General features: G+C 44.7%; 1 protein-coding gene across 2 annotated transcripts in view; it reads left to right on the forward strand.

The window, feature by feature from the left end:
* The first annotated feature begins 20,187 nt into the window (after positions 1–20,187).
* The window catches only part of MET (MET proto-oncogene, receptor tyrosine kinase), a 133,676-nt gene continuing 131,675 nt past the window's right edge, over positions 20,188–22,188 (forward strand). Inside the window, exon 1 of one of the 2 annotated variants that reach the window (XM_084810812.1) lies at positions 20,188–20,634. In XM_084810812.1, the coding sequence (XP_084666938.1) occupies positions 20,212–20,634 (423 nt within the window). In that variant the 5' untranslated portion in view covers positions 20,188–20,211. Of the gene's footprint in view, positions 20,635–20,867; positions 20,991–22,188 lie in introns of those variants that run through there. The other variant, XM_084810814.1, reaches the window with a different exon arrangement.

Here is a 22,188-nt window from a genome sequence, read left to right on the forward strand (position 1 = left end):
GGGCCTTCCTGGGGTTGGGGAGGGGACAGCAGAAGCGCTGTTAGAACACTTCCTATGTGCTGTCTGGCCTCCCCCGCCCCTGCTCTGAGGCACCCCAGCTAGAAAGCCAAAATCGGCTGTCTAGCCACAAATGCAGGGCAGCTGGAGTGTGGAGGATTCCCTCCACGCACTGCTTGCACTTCATTAGTTAGTCAGTCGCCTCCAAGTTTGGAGGCGGCCAACTATCCCCATAGGATTGCACCCTAAATGTCTGTTTTAATGCTCAATCGGAACAAATTATTTCAGACTAGTTATAGCTAGGGTTGCTAAAACATTTGGTACAATGTTCTAAGAAAGAAAAACATTCTTTCCGTTACAAAAAAAAAAAAAAAAGGCTTCTTAATGGAAGGAGAAATTATCCCTGTGAGTTTGCAGTGTGTTATTTCTGTACAATCCTTCGATAACTGAGGGATGAATGAGGATGTACTTTTCTGTGAACATATTTTGCTCAGTATATGAGCAGTGGAGCATTCAAACATTGCTTTCCATGGTACGCAGCCAGGGCTTTATTTGTGGTTTGGCGGTTTGTTTTGGTTCAACCAACTGCTTGTGTGTTCTGTGTATATACACTAAAATTCTATGGCTGGGCGAAGTTGACAATGCTGAGGGACACTTTGCATAGTTGACAGATTCTTTGAAGAATAATCTTAAAATCAGCATCATGATGATCCCTGCCTTTCATAAATCTCATTAATTTATTCTTGACAGAAAATGACAATCTCCCCTCTATACCCAACCCCCCATCTCTTAGCAAATATTAGCTGGAATCCTGCATGCAGAGTTAAGTGGCCAAATTGTTTGTGGGCTCACAGCTGTTCCCAATAAATGTAGATTGTAACCCTGTCTGTTTTGCTGATGACATTCTGCAAAGTGTCATGTCTATTTATAAAATCATCATCATCTTCATAATTCTGCACAGAGAATTGAAATGCATCCTTTTGATAAGAAGAAGCCTCTTCCTGAACATATACTGGATTTCTTTTGACGCTGTTTTCTTATTTTAACAAAAGGAGTGCTACAAAGATGGGACATCAGGACATTTTCATGACATGTTATTTCCTCGCTCATCCTGTGCACAGAGGAAAGGATGCCAAGTCCAAGAAAGCTCAGTGCTCCTGAAGACATGGTGCTAAGAGACAGACAGCATTTGCACGTGTTACTCTTAATCGCAGATAAGCATTCATTCATAATAGTGCAGTGCCTTGATGTACACAGAAGACAGCAGTACACATGTAATTATACCAAAGCTATTAATGATGGGCATTTGATGCTGTCTGCATATAGCAGCAGCAAGGGGAAGCACATTAAGTCCCAGAAGCTGATGTTGTCCCTGTTACTTGTGTCCTTCATCCTCTAGGGCAGGGTGGAGAACCTCAGGCCTGGGGGCCAGATCCAGCTCTCATGGGGTCCCTATTCTGCAGAGGGCCAGACCCCCTTACTCTGACCCCACTCCTTTCCCCAACCACTGATCATTTGGTGGTTTTCCAACTTTTGTGCAGTTTTTCCCCCATTATAAAAGGTTGAAATGCCTCTCCTAGGGCTTACTGGCAGTAAGAGCTTTATGCTACAATATGCTGAGGTTGGGGGGTATTTGGCCCCACCTACTTTGCCTGTGGCCCTGCCCACCAGTGGAATGAGGCCCCCTAGAGCTTCTCCAAAATTGAAATCGGCCCTTGGGCTGAAAGGGGTTCCCCACCTCTGCTCCAGGGCCCTGAGAGACTCAGTGGACTTGGCCACCTAGTGACATGCAACAGGAGAAACCTCTTTCCCCTTATCTCCATCTGTGTAAATGCCTTATCGCTAGTCAAGCAAGGAGAATTGCGTATTTGCATACTTACTTGGGACAGTTTGAAATTATTCATGGATTATGGCAATCCACAAATTGTTGGCAGCGACTGCAGTGAAATCTGATGTGATTGCTGTGACTTATTTTGAGGATAGGATCTAGGGTGGCCATATGTCCCCTTTTACAGAGGACAGTCCTCTATTTGAAGGTGTCCTCTGTTTGAGGGGTTGTCCTGTCTAAGTCTAGTTTAAAGATAAAGGACAATAAGAGCTGTTACTCATCCACAGTTTTTTTAAAAAATAATTCTTTATTAGTTTTTCATTACATATCACAAAAGAACAATATATCAAGAAATCAACAGTGTGCTAGTCCGTGTCTTTGTACTGATTAAACATGAATAAACATTCTCAAATCCTGGACATTGTTGCATGAATTTCCATTTCTTTTTCTTACAATCCTTTTTCCCTACCAACCCTCCCCCCATCCACTCCAATAACACCCACCACCTGAGTGATCCCACCTCAGGACCAACTCAGGAAAAAAAACACCAAACAAAATAATATTCAAAGGAAAGCAAAAGGAGAAAATAACTTCATAAGAGTGGTTAATCAAACAGTTCCACATATGGCTGCCAAATCAGGAGGCCTCTGTCCTCTTTCATCAGGTGTTCAAACAACATTAATTCATGGGAGGCCAAAGATGACAGGGCCTCACACCATGCTTCAGTCCTGGGTGGGTGTTTCGCCTTCCACGTCTGGAGCACCAATCTTTTCGCCACTAGAGTCCCCCTTAGCAACCTGTCCATTAGTGGCATGTCACTCTTCCACTGAGGGAAGAGTGACACACCACCGATGGACTGAGTCCTAACACCCCTGGATGGCCCCGTATGCCAAAAACTCATTAAAGAGTGAATTTGATTCTTTCAGTCACATTCCCCCAAAACGGTTCCAGCACTGAACAACTCCGGAGCATGTGCATTAGAGTCCCTTTCCCTTTTTGACATCTCCAAAAACGGGGAGAGTCATTTGAATTCTTCTGGTACAGTCATTCAGGTGCCCAGTAGGCTCTCAGAATAATTTTTTGCTGGAGTAATCTTAATTTCAGATCTAGGTTGCTTTTTCTCAGTTTGTACTCTAAAAGTCTGCCAAGTCACTCATCCACAGTTAGCACCAGCAGAAGACAGCAGAAGACTGAGCAGGCGGGCTCACGGTCCTCCACACTATGGTGAAGTCTTCTTTATTTCCATTTAAATTATAATTATTTCTAAGGTTGCATCTATGCATATCAATCAGCATATGCGAATTGTATGCAACAGTGTGCTCTCTTGTCCTCTGTTTGGCCGATGCATTTCCTCTTTTTTTGACCATTCATAAACAGCCACCCTACCTGCAGCTGCCCCAGCTGAAAAGCTGCTGATGTGCTCTAACGTGTGCTCTAAACACCCCAATTTTTTTTTTATCCGTGCATCATTATACGTGTGCTTTCAGCGGAAAATTCAAAAAATATCTAATTAAGCTATTTGGCTTCAGGACAATTGATATGTATATTTAAAGTGCAACATAAGAGATGCCTTAAAAAAAAGCAAAGGAACAAGATTATACAGTGAGATTAACCGCTAAATCGTTTGGGGTTTGTATTGTTTTAAAAGCACAAACATTTTTCACAATGACTTGAAAGGGCTTCCGCTCGCAAAGATAAACAAACTCATAAAAGTGCCAGTCACTGCTTCAGACTGAATGCCAAACTAAATGTCCAGGTGCTCTTGCAGTGAGTGCGCCTTCTCATGGACAGGGTGGTGGGATTGCTTACAAGAAAGTTCATCTCCCTACAGGCCCACAGAACTCTGAAATGTCCATGTCCTTTTCAGAAGGAACAAGTTCAGGCTGCAGTCCTGTATACCAGGGGTATTAAAACTCAGGCTCACATGGTGTCCCAAACTGACCCTCCAGAGTTCCACGGATGGGTGCCCCCCCCCTATCCCCAGGCCCACCTCCTTTATTCCAACCACTGGTCGTTTGGAGGTTTCCCAGCTTTTGTGCAGTTTTTTTCCCCATTCTAAAAGGTTGAATTGCCTCTCCTAAGGCTTAGTTACTGGCTGGCGGTACGAGCTTGAAGCCAAAATATGCTGGTATTTTCAGCCTCGCCCCCAGTGGAACACGGTCCCCAAGAACTTCTCTGACATTGAATTTGGCCCTCAAGCTGAAAGAGGTTCAACACTCCTGTTATACACACCTCTCTAGATAGAAGTCCCTGTGACGTTCTAGGAGTCCCCTACAAGGCCCTGCCCCCTGGAGGCCATTAGGTACGTCACTTGGCCTGTCCACTGAGCCCACACATCGCCCGATATCTCCCCAAAGTAACCTGCTGCCACCACTTACTGATTTACAGAGAGCAGCAGGGCTGTCCCTCTTATATACCTGGCTGTGTCATTTAAAGCCAGCACATAGGGTGAGGTATGCTAACCTTAGAATCCCCCAGACCAACACATTCATTAATTTAAATCTGTAAGTATATGTATGTATGGAAAATAATAGCCAAAACAAACAGCCATTAGATACAGAATAACAAATAATAGCTCTAATATCCTCTTCTAACCCAACTGACAATTTTAACAGCTGTCCCAACCAGCAGCCTTTTACCTCATCCTTCCTCTTACTTTCCTCTCGCCTCTCTCCCTAACTCTCATCTCATTCCTCTGTCTTTTACTCCTCCTTCTAACTGACTTTGTCAACTGTCTCTCCCCACTTGTCACTCACTCTAACTTAGGGGTGGGGAACTTTGGGAAGCCCAGGAGCCATTTTTATGCCAAGACACACAACCCGCCCCCCAACAGGCTGTAGTCTGTGCCCCCCCCAAAGAGCAAAATTCAGTGTCAACCTACTCCTTAGCAATTCAGAGTGCTTCTATAGTTAAATTTCGCTTGTTTACAAGCTAGATTTAACCCTCTTGATAGTCTGTAGTGGTTACAGAACACCAAACAGGCCAAAATTAGCTTGCAAACAAGCTGAATTAGGCCATTTTGGTGCTCAGTAACCACTACAGACACAATTTTTTTTGGTTAAAAATAAATAAATTGGGGGGGCAATGAAGTGGGGGTGGAGGCTGCGCTGGAGGGAGCAGCAGGGGCCACATATTTCTTTAGTGCCACCCACCATTCTATCACACTCCGCTACTGTTGACCATTCTTCCATGCATTCTTCTATTACTGCCCCTTTGAACTTCATAGGACTTAGTTCTAAGTAAATGTGCATAGGATTGCACTGTCACTGAGTTAGCCTATCAAGATAAGAACCACAGCATCGTAGCTTGCCAGAAATCCACCTCCCATGTCAAAATTTCAAAAATATCCTGATATGCAGAGAGGTTGATGCATGTTTTCCATATTCAGGAGCGTTTTAATACTGGGGCACATTCAGACAAGCAATCCCCCTGTGCATTCTGAGAAAGTACAGTCCCACCAGACTGTACCACATTCACAGCCATATTTTTAAATGGGTGCCTGGCACTTATTTGAGAACACGAGCACTGGAGCTGTTTTCAGCTCATGGAGAATTATAACAGAATTAAAGTAATATGGAAATATTAAGAGAGCGTATGTACATTGTTATTTAAATGCTTGGTGCATTGATCTGACTAAGCAAATCAATATATATAATACAATGAGATCAACACTGGCTTGTTTTGTGGATGTGTCACATGCTATGTATCTAAGCACAGAGTATACACAGCAAGTGTGTTTAGGATTGCAACCTAAAGCATAGTTAATGGTTAATTCAGTGCTGGATTGTGGCCATGAAATGCAAAGTTCTGCACACACTGTCAACATTGACAGGAACACTTCCATGTGCTTCAGGCTACCACACTAGACATATTTCATGGCTGGAGGGCCGGGTACGCCACAAGGGAACATGATAAAATACTTCTGATTAAGTATCTCTTAAAAGTTAAGATTTAAAATGATGTTCTTATCGATTAGAGAGGATTCTCTCTATATATGAACTAACCCAAGGAGAAATTGATCTATGGTGTGGATGTGAAATGAAATATTCTTGGGTGGACCCGTTCTTCAGCAGTGAAGCAGCACTACAAAATTTACAGTGCAGTTCAATTTGTGTTTACTGAGAAGTACATCCAGGCCTTACTAGAAGCTAAATGTGTATAGTACTGCAGCTTTGTTTTCCTTTGGATGAGACACGGCCCTTATGGTGTTGAAGGCTTATGGTGTTTCGGTAATATCTGTTTATTTGTAGATATACAAACAGAATATAATGGAAGCAAGCAGATTCCTACTGCAAGCAGCACAACTGATAATGCTTCACCAGATTCCCCAAAGGAGCAACTGCACCCCAAGGATGTGTCCGTTTTAGCTAACTCTATCAACAACAACAGAAACAGCAACCCCTCCACTTTCTGCCTCTGTTTGAGTCCAAATGCAAACTGCAAACTGCTTTCTTCTCTCAGACTGGGCCTGTTCGCACATCGCAACAAGCTACTGTGAGTCAATTCACAGTGGGGTTAACAAACCACCCACAACACATGGCCTGTTTTAGGGTTTTGAGTGGTTTGCTAATGCCAACAACCAACCCTCGCCTGGTCTGCATGACACAACAAGCCACAGTGCATCCCCACCAAGACGTCCATACGCAAAATGGCAGCCAGCATATAGCACAGAGCCCCTGCAGGTTAATTAACCCACAGTGGCTTACCATGTCATGCGAACCAGTTCTCTCTCTCTCTCTCTCTCTCTCTCTCTCTCTCTCATTCTCTGTTTCTCTCTCTCTCTCTCTGACATACCCACACCCACACCAGAATGCTGGTTGGTCTCAGACAACACCCTGCAGATAAATTGGGCATTAATGAGCAATTACGTCCTCTTGCTCAGTCCCTAATCACCAAATTAGGTGACAGTTTAGACCAAACCAGAGCGATAGCATATGTTCACAATAATTAAAATAGCCAAACTGACAATATGGACGTGCCTTAAAGCAGGAGTCCTAGCAAGGCCAACTACAGATCCACCTGTTATTCTTTAGGGGAGTAGGTGAAACTCCACTATCCACAAAACTCTACTATCGTAATTGATTCTCTACAGGATGTTTTACCAAAACCTTGGAATAGAATAACTGGCTATTTTCAGGTTGATCAATATTTTTTGTGCTGCCAAGCTCTGTAAACAGCGAAGCAAACAAAATATCGCCACCTGTACAATACATCAAAGTGGACATGTCTTGTAAACATTTATCTTCCAGTAGCCCTAAGGATTCTCAAAGGGCCACTAACTGGGCAGGCATTGGCTTATGCTTCAGGCCAGACTTGCATTCAAAAGACTCAGCAGAGGAAATGAACTTAGTCCTGAACTTCCTTTACAAAATGGAATAGCCCAGTTCAGACCAGTTGGGCTATTGTGCAAAGAAAAGAAAGGAAACTTTCCAGAAAACTGAAAAATGGGTTGGAGACAAAAAACCCCCCAAGGATATCTGTTCCCTAGGAGGAGTCCAGGGTCCCAGGCACACCAGATGGCGCTATTGGTCCAGATCAGAGCACAGGGGTTCGCTAAAGCGAGCCCCTCTTTACATAAAAGACCTGGCCACAATCATTAATCCCTTACAGTGCTCTTATACATGCTTTCTCAGAAGTAAGTCCCATTGTATTCACCGGGGCTTACTCCCTGGTAGACATGTTTGGTATTGCAGTCTTTATTAAATGTAAGCCTACATTTAGATTAGGTTACTGTAACATGTTCTACATGGGGCTGTCTTTGAAAAGTGCTTGGAAACTACAGCTTAAAATGCAACCACGAGGGATGTCAACTGGGGCAGGGCACATGGCACATATACTGATGTCTTTATGACATCATCACTGGGTTCCAGTTGGCCTCCAGGCTCAAGTTCAAAGTGCTGGCTTTGATTTTCACATTAGTCTAGGCCTGGGATAAGTTAAGGACCATCTTCTCCCCTATAAACATACCCAAACATTCAGGGCTGGTATCAAGGGTAAGCATGGTTGGGCATCTACTGATGGTCCCCACTGACAACAGCCTCCTGGAGTTGCTCCTCTTCTTCACCATTGCAACCTGCTTATCTGCTTGTGTCTCACTCTGGCCCAGGAAACAGTGGAGGTGAGAAGGAAGAATGGTACATGCCACTGCCTGCTTGCTCGCTGGCTCTCTCCCTGTCAAGCAAGCAAGTGGTTGCCATGATGAGAAAGAGCAGGAGGAGCAATAACAGCTGGTGACAATGGTGGTGAGAAGGTGGGAGAGGGGACCTGAGGGTGTCTTGCCCAAGGGCCCTCAAAAACCTGGAGCTGGCACTGCACACATTAAAATCCTTCCTTTCTCCCCTCCCCATTGCCTTTTCCTTGTGTGATGTGTCTTTTTTAGATTGTAAGCCTGAGGGCAGGGACTGTCTTCTTTGTTTGATTGTAAGCTGCTCTGGGAGCCTTTTTTGGCTGAGCAGGATAAAAATACAATAAATAAATAATCTGAGGGGCTTGCTCCATGTTCTGTCACTGGCATGTGGTGGGTGGATTGTTTGCGACAGGGCCACCTTAGCAGTGTCACCAAGGTTGTGGAATTCCCATCCCAAGGAGATTTGCTCGCAAGAGGACCTTTTTCCTTGCCACCCCTCAGTTGTGGAATGACCTTCCAGTTGAAATGCGCCTGCTGACCTCTTTGAAGGTTTTTAAGCAGGCATTAAAGACACTATAATTCCAGCAGGCCTTCCCTTCTGAGAAAAAAGGCCAATGCTATTTTGGGCTGCATTAATAGAAGCATAGCTCCCAAATCCCGGGAAGTACTAGTTCCCCTCTACTCAGCACTGGTTAGGCCTCATCTGGAGTACTGTGTCCAGTTCTGGGCACCACATTTTAAGAAGGGTGCAAACAAGCTGGAGAGGGTTCAGAGGAGGGCAACAAAGATGATCAGGGGACTGGAAACAAAGCCCTATGAAGAGAGACTGAAAGAACTGGGCATGTTTAGCCTTGAGAAGAGAAGACTGAGGGGAGATATGATAGCGCTGTTCAAGTACTTGAAAGGTTGTCACAGAGAGGAAGGCCAGGATCTCTTCTCAATCATCCCAGAATGCAGGACACGGAATAATCAGCTCAAGTGACAGGAAGCCAGATTCCTGAACATCAGGCTGAACATCAGGAAAAACCTCCTGACTGTTAGAGCAATACAACAATGGAACCAATGACCTAGGAAGGTAGTGGGCTCTCCCACAATGGAGGCATTCAAGATGAGGGTGGACAGCCATCTGTCAGGGATGCTCTGACTTGGATTCCTGCATTGAGCAGGGGGTTGGGACTCGATGGTCTTGTAGGCCCCTTCCAACCCTACTATTCTATAATTCTATGAACTCTTGTTCCTTTTGCTGACTTTTGTATACTATTTTTAAGCAGTGTTGTTTTAAGCTGTGTTGTTTTATTGGATTTTTTTAAAAAAATGTTTTTAGTTCAAAGTTGTTTTTAATTATATGTTTGTATATATTGTCCGTATGCTTTTATGTAAATGGTTTTTAAACTTTGTATATTGTGTTTTAATGTTTTAACTTCTGTAAACTGCCCAGAGAGCTTTGGCTATGGGGTGGTATAGAAATGTAATAAATAAATAAAGACTTCAGTGGGGGCGGGGTAACATTTCAGTTAAGTGTCTGGTTCTGCTTCCCACTCAGTTATTTGATATATGAATGCTTGTAATAATTTTTGTAATAATTGTAATTTTTATATCTGTTTTTAATGTGTGTTGTGGATTTTGTTACATCTGCAATCCTGTACACACCTACCTGGAAGTAAGTCCCATTGAACTTAATGAGGCTAATGTCTGAGTAGACATGTATAGAATTGGACTGTCAATTTGTTAGCTGCCTTGTGGACCTTTAACTGGAAGGTTGTTGTTGTTCAGTCATTAAGTCGTGTCTGACTCTTCGTGACCCCATGGACCATAGCACGCCAGGCCTTCCTGTCCTCTGCTCTCTCCCGGAGTGTGCTCAAGTTGATAACTGAAAGGTAGGATATAAATATTTCAGTAAATAAAGAAGACATAAACTGTAGCATTTTTCACTGGGCAAGAACTCACAGCAATTGGAAGGTGAACTGCTCAGGTTAGTTATTCTTCACTTCAGTCATAATGTCTGGGTCCTACAGTTTCAGACTTTTGATGTGTCCACTCTTTAATGTCTAGTCAAATGTAACTCGCATCTTAAAATGGTTACAGTACCTTTTGTGCCCTTGGTCCTAAAAATGTTAGTAATCCCTACTACTGTTGACATGAAATTGACTTTCAAGTAAGCATGCTTAGGAATTCAACTTTAGCAAATACATATCCCTGTAGGGTAATGATTAAAAAAAAACTTGTGGAATTTGGGATGTCTAAAGGTCTGATTAGATAACCTTATGTTCCTTTTTTGAACTCAGGAAGAGCAAACAGACTGACAGTCACAGGTGTGCTTTCCATGGTGCCTGAAGCTCAAATCAAATAAATCCTTTTCCTGGTCTTCACAGCAGTCACAGAGGTGAGAAAAGCTAGAGGGACCAGACGTATTATGACAAACCCACTGGAGAAAGGCACATGCATAATCAGCGTGATATCTCTGAGGCACATCTCCTACCCGTATTCTTCTCCCAGGGTGGCAAAACTGCAATAAAACAGCAACCTGTGAACAAAGGAATAGATGTGGATTTCTGGTAGGCAAGGAACAGCCTTTCAGAGCTTCAAGTGTTTGCTACTGTTTCGATGGCCAGGCTGATGCAGTTTCCATACAAGTATAGCCTGTATGGGTGCCTGCCTGCTCAGCTTTTGTGGGTGGGGTTGTGTGCGATTCCTCATTATTTTGAATATGCAACATAAGTTCTCCCCGCTCTCTCTTTGCATGGAGACTAACTCGACAAGCCTGCACTAAGAATGGCCTATCACTTGGGGAAGCGGGGAGGGCAAATCAGTAAGGATGATAAAAACTAAAAAGGAAAGGATATGAATGAACCAATCCTACCTTAGGGCACAATCCTATGCATGTTTAGACAGAAAAAAAGTCCTCCAACTTCCAGCATCCCTCAGCCAGCATGGGAGTTGTAGGACATTTTTCTGTGTAAACATGCATCGGATTGTGCCCTTAACTGATTAAAAAGCCAGTGGTTAATTTCCTTCATAATCTTAACTATTTTTTCTACCTCCTGGACGTTTACTACTTCTAGTGCTGTACTTGTGAATAATATAACAAAGTCAGCAACAAGGGCACAAGTTAAAAAACAGAGGCAATGAAAAAGAACACATGTAACAATACAACAGGATCGCTAAAGAAACTCACCAGTTGTCATTCCCAGTATATCATGGATATGCTTGTGGGGTAGCTGGAGCAAAACATCAAAAGATAAGCTCACTATCTCATGAAAGGCTGGGTATATACATGACTTTCATATGAACCTGTATGCCTTGCCTATCCCGATGTGGTAGCAGGAGCACAGCCAAGGATGGGAGCCCCGCTACTCAAGACCCTCCCCGCTGAAGCAGCAATGCCACATTCCAATGCTTAGAAGTACTGGTACTTCCCATCCTACCCCCACCACCCAAGAAAAAGAAATCTGCAGATCTCCATGGTTCCAATCAAATAGAGTCTGCGTGGAATAACCGCGGCTACTCACTCATACTGCTTTTTGAAAAGCTGAAATCCTGCTGATCAGCTGTTTAGCGGGGAACAGTGACGTAGCAGAGCCAGGGGGGAGGGGGACATGCAGCACCAGCACCTTTGGATCAGCAGGGACGCTGGCATCCCCTGCCGCCGTCCCCTGCTCAGAATTCCCTGTTCTTTCGGAGCTTAGCTGCAGCCCTCACAGTAGCTGAGCAGGGATGCATTTTCCCAAGAACAACATACAGTTCCCTGTTGTAATGCAAAGTATTTTGAGGTGGTTTGGCCTTGATTGGGCAATTCAGATCCATGAGCTTTACAAAAGACCTGCTCCTGGTGGAGATGAAAATGGCTAGAACTGGTTTGTGGATATGGATCGACACAGCTGCCTGAATTTCTGGAATCTCCTTGTGGGCAGGGCTATGGGGATTGTCACGATGAGTGCCTGGAGTTCAAAATTGACCACTACACCACTGGCGGGGAGGGACTGAATCCAGTTCTGCACTCTCCTCCCCAAAAGCTGATCAATGGGATTGCAACATTTTGTTTTTAAGGGGCTACATAACGTACATATGTGACCAGCATAGGAGATAAATTGTGCATATAGTTTCCCATCCAGCTAGAGATACATATGGAAAAGCTTGCGTATGAGTAGATATAGTCCATGATGGAGCAGGGGTTGGGTGCTTAGAACTACTGACTGAGTGGTCAGATTCAACTAGCCATAGGCACCAGCAGTGTCTCATTGCCAGTTGCTCTTCTCCAGTGATTCTTTCTTGGGACAACAGTGCATGCATGGAATTTCCCCTCCCCCATCTCAAGGGCTTCCCCATTCATTTTAATGAAGAAGGTGAGCAGATTAGAGAAATTTAGAAATTAATTAAAATATATACTTCTCTGTACAGTTTCCAGTGGCAGCTGAAAATGTTTTAGTTTGTTCAGACATTTTAAATCAGTGTATTTGGTTGCATAGCAGACCTGCCTGTCGCTGCTGTCAATTTTTGTTGAAACATTTGTTTAAATGTTGTTCTTTCTATTTTATTGAATTATTATATATTTTATACATTTGCAAAACAGCCTGAATATATAAGCCTAAATGAGTTAAGAAAAATTAAAATATAATATATATATTTTCATTAATTATATGCTGGTGGGATCAGAGAATTTTCATATAGCTAATGGCAAATACATGTGTACTGAAATTTGCTTTAACACTGTCTCTTTTGATTTCTTCCTATTTAAAACAAATCTTCCAGTTGTTGGAAGAACTAATAGAATGTGAGTATTTTTTCAGTCACTCCAAAGCAAACAAACATGCAGAGTATAAATGCTGACGCCTAGTTATTCATATGGAAATATTAGTGGCATGTCTTCCAGTTAGGTTAGATGTCTCTGGAACAGTAGGAAACACAGAAAGAAAAACATATTGCAAAAGCACTAATGATGTCCAGCAGTTAGTTATGCTAGAGATTTATTTTGCAAATGTTTTCCGGTTCAAATTTCTACATGCATATAACTTTTAGTAAAAACCAAAACCTGAAAGAAATGCAATTTTCCATCATAGTTGTTGCCCTTTTATTCCATCTGATGAAGTTTTGATAACTTGTAACTTCCCTTCTCCTACACCAACATACCTTGTTCTAATATCCTCTTACTTATATGGAGAACAATTCTAAGCATACTCCTTTTTCCCGTGAGACTCTGTAGTAACAGTGTAATTCTATATATGTTGACTCAGAAAGTAAATGGTTATAGAATTACAGTCTAAGACTTACTCCTATACTCAGGAGTAAGTCTTAGACTGCAATCCTATAACTCCTATACTCAGGAGTAAGTCCCATTGAATACAGTGGCCTTTACTTCTGAGTAAACACATAGGATTGCACTCCAAATGCCCTTTGAATGGTAACCCTAGCCAAGCTATAGGGACAGCAGGTGCCTCAAGGTGCAGCTATTGATGTATTATACCATTTCAGACTGAAGGTGGGGATATCACATGTTTGAATGATCCCCTGCATTACACCCCTTTAACGCTATATAAGAAGGTAACTGATCTGTATGACAAAATGGCAGTGGACGCTGGTGAACCCCTGAAAAGTTTGTATGTGTTTTTGTTTGGGGCACCAGCCAATTTACAACTGAATCTACTTCTGACAGTTTCTAGCTTAATTTCCATTGCCCACTCTTGTGGTCTAGATAAACAGCATTTCCTAGATCAGTTTTGCATCTTGATTGTTAGCCTCGCTTTCAAGATTCCTTTCAATACAGCACTCACTTTCTTGAGCTGGGATTTCCAAGAAGGAGCTGAAAATTGCAATGTTATCAATGCAGGCAAATAGCAAGGTCACCCATCCTCTTTATTAAATTATGAAGCAGCCACTGGAAAATACGTGACCTAAAATTAAACAGAATAAATTCAGGTGAATTAGCCCTAACGACAGCCCAAAGCTTACTTAATTCTGTCATCTGCATTTAGAGTTGCCTAGCAATAGCCCTTGGTCAGGAAGAAAAGTTGGCAACCCTGAGAATGTTTCAACACTAGCATTTTTGTCACATGAAACTGCAATTTTATCTCTCAGTTGCCTGGTATAAATCCTTGCATATTTCTCATATGTATTGGCACCTTCTACATGGAGTTTGTTTTTTGAGGGGGTGGGGTCCTTAATAAAACCTGAAGCAACACAGCTACATTCATAAATACACCAATAAAGTACATGCACGGAGCCACAGACAGTAGGGAATAATTGTTCTATGCATGCACAAGGCTTTCCACCTTCCCCTTTCTTGTAGGAAATCTAGAGACAAGGAAATATCTCTCTCTCTCTCTCTCTTGGCAATATTGTTTTGCCCCACAGTCACTCTCCTTCCATTTTTCCCATTCTCCATCTGATCCAACCTGCTCCATAGCAGCAGCCTCATTAATACAGTTCCTTTCCTCCCACTGTTGCTTGAGGTCAAGAGGAGAGGTTGGGAAGCAGCCAGTATAGAAGGTTGTGTACCTTAGCTGGTCCTGTACGTATAGCAGTCTTTTCTGAGCTTGTCTCTTCTGCTTTAGCCCTCTGCATGCCTCTTACATTTTGCCTGTTTGGGTGTCCTGAAGTATTTCCTGTCGCTTTGATCCTAGTTAAGAAATACAACAATTGCTGGGGAACATGGGTGGGAGGGTGCTGTTGCGCTCATGTCCTGCTTGTTGGTTTCCTGTGGGCAGCTGGTTGGCCACTGTGTGAACAGAATGCTGGACTAGATGGACTTTGGTCTGATCCAGCACAGTTCTTCTTAGGTTCTTAATATTTTCTCACCTTGATTTCCCCCTCTGTAAGTGGAATCAACAAACATGCTGTGCATTCATTATCTGATTTGCAGTGTTTTATGCCACAGACCTGCCTTCCCCAAACTGGTGCCTTCCAAATGTTTCGGACTACATCTCCCAGCATTCCATGCTGTCAGGGGCTGATGGGATTTGAAGTCCAAAACATCTGGGGGGCATCAGATTGGGGCAGGTTGCTATAGACTCGCAACCCAGCTTTAAGCAAGTCACATTCTCCCAGCCTCAATTCTCAAATGGAAGTGATAGAGTGATCTACTACACCACCGGGATCAGCATTTTTGTAAGGATGAACTTGTTGCTTTGTTTTCCTCTTTACTTCTGGTGAGGGAAGGGTAAGCAGGGGGACAAGGCTGGAATTATGGGATTCCTACGTGCAATCTGATGGATGCAATGGGGCTTGCCTAGATTAACCAATCATTTGTGAATTTGTAGTTTCAGGCTGCAATTCTGTTTACACTTACCTGGGATAAACCCCACTGAAAACTGTGGGACTTACTTCTGAGTAAACATGCATAGGACTGCATTGTCATACTCATGCAAATGGCCTCTAGGAACAGGAATGAAACATTTTTCTTACAATGAAGAACTCTTGATACAATGACAAGAATTATAAAGCTCAGGTTAATTTTTAATATAAAATAACGATTACCCTACTGCTTCTGTACTCATAGTTCCTGAAATCTGCATTCCACACATAAAACCTGTTTAAGCAAGCATGGACAGATGTGCTGTGAACAGGGAAGCCCTGCTGTGTTTCGATTTCCATTCTGTAAGCATGCAGGCACCATAGCTCTTTGTAGAGTATACTTCACTGTTTTCCAAAGTAAAAAGCCTGGCTGGAGGTCATGTATGGATGGAGGAAGCCCTCCAGATATAGCTTGTGCTTTCTTCCTGCCCAAATAAATGGCTCCCAATAAACTGTTTGTGAACAGTCTGGGAAATGGCTCTTGTATCTTGGATCAGCAGGTTAACATCTTGGCAGGGTCCTTCTACTGTTTTCCTTGTTGTTGTTGTTCAGTCGTTGTGTCCGACTCTTCGTGACCCCATGGACCATAGCATACCAGGCCTTCCTGTCCTCCGCTCTCTCTCGGAGTGTGCTGAAATTCATATTCATTGAATCGGTGATGCTATCTAGCCATCTCATCCTCTGCCGTCCCCTTCTCCTTTTGCCTTCAATCTTTCCCAGCATCAGGGTCTTTTCCAGGGAGTTTTCTCTTCGCATTAGGTGGCCAAAATATTTGAGCTTCAGCTTCAGTATCTGTCCTTCCAATGACCAGTCAGGGTTGATTTCCTTTAGGATTGACTGATTTGAACTTCTTGCAGTCCAGGGGACTTGTAAGAGTCTTCTCCAGCACCACAGTTCGAAGGCATCAATTCTTCGGCACTCAGCCTTCCTTATAGTCCAGCTCTCACAGCCATACGTTGCTACTGGGAAAACCATAGCTTTGATTAGACGAACCTTTGTCGGCAAGGTGATGTCTCTGCTTCTTACTATGCTGTCTAGGTTTTCCATAGCTTTCCTCCCAAGGAGCAAGCGTCTTTTAATTTCATGGCTACAGTCACCGTCTGCGGTGATCTTGGAGCCCAAGAAAATAAAAGAGAATAAAATCTGTCACTGCTACAGTTTTCCTAGCACATCTTAAAGGGTTGAATACTGTGTAGCGTGTTTTTTCCCCCTGATCTGCAAAGTTAGCCTGGGGGTTGGTATTGTCGTGAGATACTGTAGGCAGGATTATGCATATGGTTTTGCCTTAAACAAAGCCTGATCACAGTCTGCGATCCAAGAGAAGAATGTTAATATTTCTTAATAGTCCAGGAGATGTCTCTTTATTGGAGCTAATTGTTAGAATATGGTTGTTGTTGTTTTGATTCAGAGATGTCTCTGGAGTGTTTAGAATAGGGAAGCCATCAGGGCCTGGGGAAGGTGACACATCCCCCCCCCCCACACACACACACGCTGATCTCTAGCTAAGAGATGTAAACTCGGTGTGTGCGTGTGCGTGAAGAAACAGAAGTTTAAGGGTGCAATCCTATGCATGTTTGAACAGAAAAAGGCCTGCAACTCTCAGTCCTACAACTGGGAATTGTAGGAATTTTTTCCTGTCTAAACATGCACAGGATTGCACCCTAAGACACAGAGGTAAAGAGCTGTGAGCTAAAGCTGGAAGCACCCTGAGATGGCTCTCTCTGGAGATCTGAAGTGACATAATAGACTTGCTGCCTGGCAGGAATGTGTATGTTGCTTTCCTCCACCTATGCTCTACTACTCTGATCATATTTGTAAACAAAGTATTACAAAACCCCGTGAGTCCCCAGTGATGTTTCCTCCAAAAAAAGCCAATCCAAGTTGTGCTGCCCCTGGAACTGCTTGCTGCTGTCTAAGTGGGGAATGTGCAACAGAATGATTAAACCTCTCTGTAGATCCATCAAATATAATTAGAAATGCTTTTCTTACTCATCTTTCTGTCAACAGTTTGAACACTGACACATAATATGATTAATCAGTTTTTCTTTTTGTGTTAATCAACGAAACGTTCTTACAGATAGGAATGGTGCAAAGATCTGGGGGAAGAACATGTTGGAATGGGCTTGATGAAGGGGGGGAACCTGCACCTTCCACCAACACCACTTGGGAGGGGGCACTAGCTCACCCCCACCCCAATTCCGATCATCCTTATACTTCTCCCCATGAACATGCAGCATTCTAGCCAAGTTTAAATAATAATTTTTAAAAGCCTATCTGCCCACTCATGTCTTGGCAAGAATGCAATTATCAAATTGCTGTCATTGCAGATCTCATGGGCTTTTATTTTTACTACTGGAGCACATGATTTGATGATATCTGAGGACCATATGCAACTTACAGAGTGTTTCAAGAAGAACAGTCCACATGCTTAATATCTAAGTACTCCTTTTCTCTTGGGAGTCATATACCCACAAATAGATGGCTATTTGATGATGTTTATAAGGTGATTTAAGTCTGGGTCTCTAGGGATAGATGTTCACCTTTGACAGCCTCAACAGAGAGAATACAGATTGAATTTTCTGAGGTATCTATTGTATTATCTCAGTATGATGGTATGGAGGAGGAAGGCAAAGGTTACCCATGCATGTTTAAATGAAGGACTCTGGCTTTACATTGTATGAGATCCTTTATTTACAACACTCATGTGATATTAGGAACAATATGCATGCATGCGTGTATGTGTATGTTTTATGAGTTTTTGAATAGGGCGCTGGTAACAGAAAATTTTACTAGGTTCCCTTAATGCTGCAGTTCTCCACATTTCTCTGTAAAAAGGAATTCTTATTGTTTTAGATAGGTGCAAGGGTCTTAGAGCAGGGGTGAGCAGAAAGTAGATTGGGATCTACTGGTAGATCTCCAGATGATTTGGAGTAGTTAAGCAAGGATTTCCAACTCGCAATGGTTTAGCAATAGCAACAACAGAAAGCCTTTTTCTTCTTAAATTAGGCTGCTGAAATCAAGAAAGCTGGGGGAGGGGGGAAATGGCAGTAGATTTGTGTGTGAACGCACTCCTGTTGTGATACTGAAAACAAATTCTTGAGCTGAGCATGTTCTCAGAGGCACCTTGTTTCTCAGTTCTATGTCCACCTTCCTGAATTAGACATATTTTGCACTTGGCTCTGGCTGGTGGACCTCAGGGTTCTAGTGCAAAAACAAAGCAGATCCCACAAACCCAAAGTCTTCCCACTCGCGTCATAGAGCGCCACCACAACAATTCACAGAAAATAGGAAAATTGGGTCCAAGCACTGTAAGAGTTACAAGTAGATAACAAAAACAACGAAGTGTTGTGGCACCTTAAAGACTAACAAATTTATTCTGGAATAAACATTCATGGACTATAGCCCACTTCATCAGATGTTATTTACATTGCCATTAGATACAGTGTGATTTATATTGCCATAACACAGTTTGATCCTATGTTTATTTTGTGTATTGACAATGGCAGGGCAGAGAGAAACCATCTTAAGGAAATGTGGTTGTGGAAAACATTGTTCTTTCCAAAGACAGCAGGGCTACGCTAAATTAAGTGGTCTGCAGCTAAAAACTCCAGTCTACAAACAAGTTCAGCTGAGCTTCTTGGATTTAAACTAGTTTACTCCCACAATCAGCTAATCTACATGCTCTTGCTTGTAGCTAGTGAAATGGTCAAAAGATAGTTTGCATTGTTTGATGCCAGGAAAGTGGCATCAATATATATTAAACGTGTTTTAAAAGAATGCTTAACATCCATTGTTCCCTTTCCTAGTTTCTCTGTGCCTACTGAGGGCTGCCACTAAACCTTGGGCCTGGCTTCTTCCAATCTAAAGTGTGTGTGTAGGGGGTACCCTTACAGTCACACTTTCAACAAAATCCTGTTATCCTAACATAGTTTAAGGGCATTCAGTTCACGATAAAATGTTGCAGGACTACTAAACACATTGCAGTCTCCACTTCAATGCAAAAGCTATAAGGCATTTATTTGTGCAGGAATGAACCTGTGGGGGAGGGATTGGGGATATGCCTGCTGGCCCTGCTCTGACCTCCATGTGTTCAAAGGTCTCCTTGCACAGAGCCTACAGGTTACAACACCATATTCCTCTGCATCCTGGAAAAAAGGGAGGTATACATCCTACCCCCTGGAATGTGATAATTATACAGCATATATACTTCTGACTGTGCATATGTAGGGCTGCCTTTTAAAGCTGTATGACTGGCAAAAATATAACAAGGAGTCATCTCGGAGCACCTCAAATAAGCCTTCAACTGGGCACCCTCCAGATGTTTTGGACTTCAACTCCCATTAGCCCCATCCAGCATGGCCAATGGTCAAGAATGCTGGGAGCTGTCATCCAAAAACTCTGGAGGGTACCAGGTGAGGAAGGTTAAAGACTAACAGATTTCTTGGGACATCAGTTTTTATGGGTTAGAGGGCCCATTTCTTCATGACTTAAGTCCATGAAAGCGCTTGGTATAATAAATCAGTTCATCTTTAAGATGCTACAAGCCTCCTTGTTCTTGTTGCAACAGACCAGGACAGCAGGTGCCTCTTTCCTCATTACTCCAGCCTTGTGCTTGGAAAAAGCTGCAGTGTATTCTATTCTGGAGCATTCCTCAGCGGTTTAGGGCATAATCCTATGCATGTTCAGACAGAAAGAAGTCCTACAACTCCCAGCATTCCCCAGGCAGCCATGCTGGCTGGCTGGGCAAAGCTGGGAGTTGTGGGGCTTCTGCCTAAACATGCATAGGATTGCGCTCTTAAAGTCGCAGGAGCCCTTTCAGGAAAAGAAAATTAGAAGTAACGGCGACCTTGAGCGCGTATCACGTGGGGAGCTCCCCTTGGTCTCGTTTTCCCGCACGTGCCCACGGAGCCCAAGACCCAGGCGCTGCTACACGCCGTTTCCTAGTGCGGGAGTGCTGCTTTCTGCCGGAAGAATGGTGTCACTTTCGCGAAGCAGCATTTCGTGTCACGGCCCAATTTCGCGCGTGCGGCTCATCGGCAGCCGCCCCTCTCGGGACGGCGGCGGGGCTCGCGGACAACAGCTCTTCCTCGGCCCGCGTGTCTCTCCGCGCTCTGGAGGGCGCCTTCCCTTGCCCCACGCCGGGCAGGGCGTTTTCGAGCCCCGCGTTTCCCCCGAGCGGCCTCCTTCCCGGCTGAAGGAATCACCTGAGGAGGCGCGCGGGGCTCGCGCGTGGGCGCGGAGGCGACTTGGCGGGAAGCGGCCCTCGGGGCTTCGAGAGCGGCTCTGTTGCTGCGGGGGGCGGATCCGCCACACGTCGCGGGTGGACCTGGCGAAGCGCGGGAAGGGGCGAGAGGGGCGTCGCTCCTCGCCGCCTCCCCGCTGCGCTCGTGCTCTGGTGAGTCACCGGCAGGTCAGGAGGGCCGCGCGGGAAGGGAGCGGCACAAAGGCGGTGGCGAGTTCGCCGCTGGGAGCCGCCACGAGAGCGGCAGAGCGAGCGGCTCAGCCCAGCCGAGCCCAGTCGCCGTCTGCGCTCTCGCCAGGCAGCCACGGCCGGCGGCGTCTCCGCCTCCTTCGCGCCAGGTGGCTCGCTCGGCGAGGGGAAGAGAGGAGGCGGGCGGAGGCAGAGGCAGAGCGAGCGCGGGCTCCCGCAGGGCCGCGGCGCCGGTGGCAGCGGGACCGTCAGCGAAGGATCTAGATGCGGATCGGCCGCTGGCTGAGCAGCTGCGCCCTCGCCTTCATCGAGCAGGCAAGGTACAGCGCAAAGGAGCCCCGCGGGTTGCTAGTGCGGCGGGGAGGGGGCGCGGGCATACCCACGCTGCAGCCGCAGCGCACCAGCGGAGCAAGGAGCCCCTTACGTTTGGCGCGGCCGAACAGGTTTCTGCCAGAAGTGTGTCCCGGGTAAGCGCTGCGGGTAGGACCGGAGCCTTAAGCACACCTTTGTAAGTTAGGGACTCTAGGCCGGGGGTTAATTCCGGAGCAGGAGCCGGGCACGGTTCAACCTCGGCACTTCCTTTCGATGCCTGGAGCGTGGGGGGTAAGGGGAAGAAGGCGAGCGCCCCTGAGCATGTGTTGATTGCATTCCCCCCTCCAAATGTATCTGGAATGAGGCTTTCTTCTTGATCAAAGGGTGTGACTTCCAATGAGGTTCGAATCCCGACATCTCAGGTTTTGCAGCGCAATTCTAAGCGTGCCTGTTTGGTGAATTTAGTGAGGGTTACTTCCAGGTAAGTGAGCGTAGAACTGTAGCCTTAGACATTAAGCACTGAGGCATCCCAACGATTTAAGATGTTGTTATTAGGGTGGTGGTACTTTCTTTCGAGTGGCCGCTGCTCTCGATCTGGAGTAAGTTACGGATAATGGGTGGCTGCGGATCGTAGAGGAAATGACTGACTGGAGTTTTGGCTGCCGCTGCTTTTGGAGATCTGCCTGGCCTCAGCAGGGTTCAGCCCCAAACCTCTTCTTCGTGCCAGGAATCATTCCTGGAGCATGTGGAGTAGCAATAATAAAAAGAAGAGAGGGCTCTAAGCATGCGTAAAGTGTTTTTCTCGCCACTGAGTGACCGCAGCCAGGCTCTCCTGCATTTGAGATTAAAAGGCGGCGCTTCTAAGTCTGGGAATGTCGAGGTAGTTTCTCTGTTCAGGAGATCCGTATGACTTTCCTTTCCTGGAACCCATCTCGGATTAGGTGAAAATAGTGTTTGGCATACGTGCAGAGACGCACAAGTTCGATACAGTGTGCTCTCCATACGCGGAAGCGGGATTCAGCAGGTGCGGGAACGGCTAGACCTCAGAATCTTTTTCTGAATGTAAAGGCTCAACCCTGGGACATGGAACGTAATAGCAAAGGAAAGTGCCTCTGAGAATATGTAGAGTGCATTTTCCTCATCATCCGTAATCACAGTTTAGTATCTACGCATCTGAGATCATGGAGCAGAGCTTTCACGCAGGTT

Source organism: Heloderma suspectum, chromosome 7 (assembly GCF_057233095.1).
Source record: "Heloderma suspectum isolate Gila_16-S chromosome 7, 16-S_ref, whole genome shotgun sequence".
Lineage (NCBI taxonomy): Eukaryota > Metazoa > Chordata > Lepidosauria > Squamata > Helodermatidae > Heloderma > Heloderma suspectum.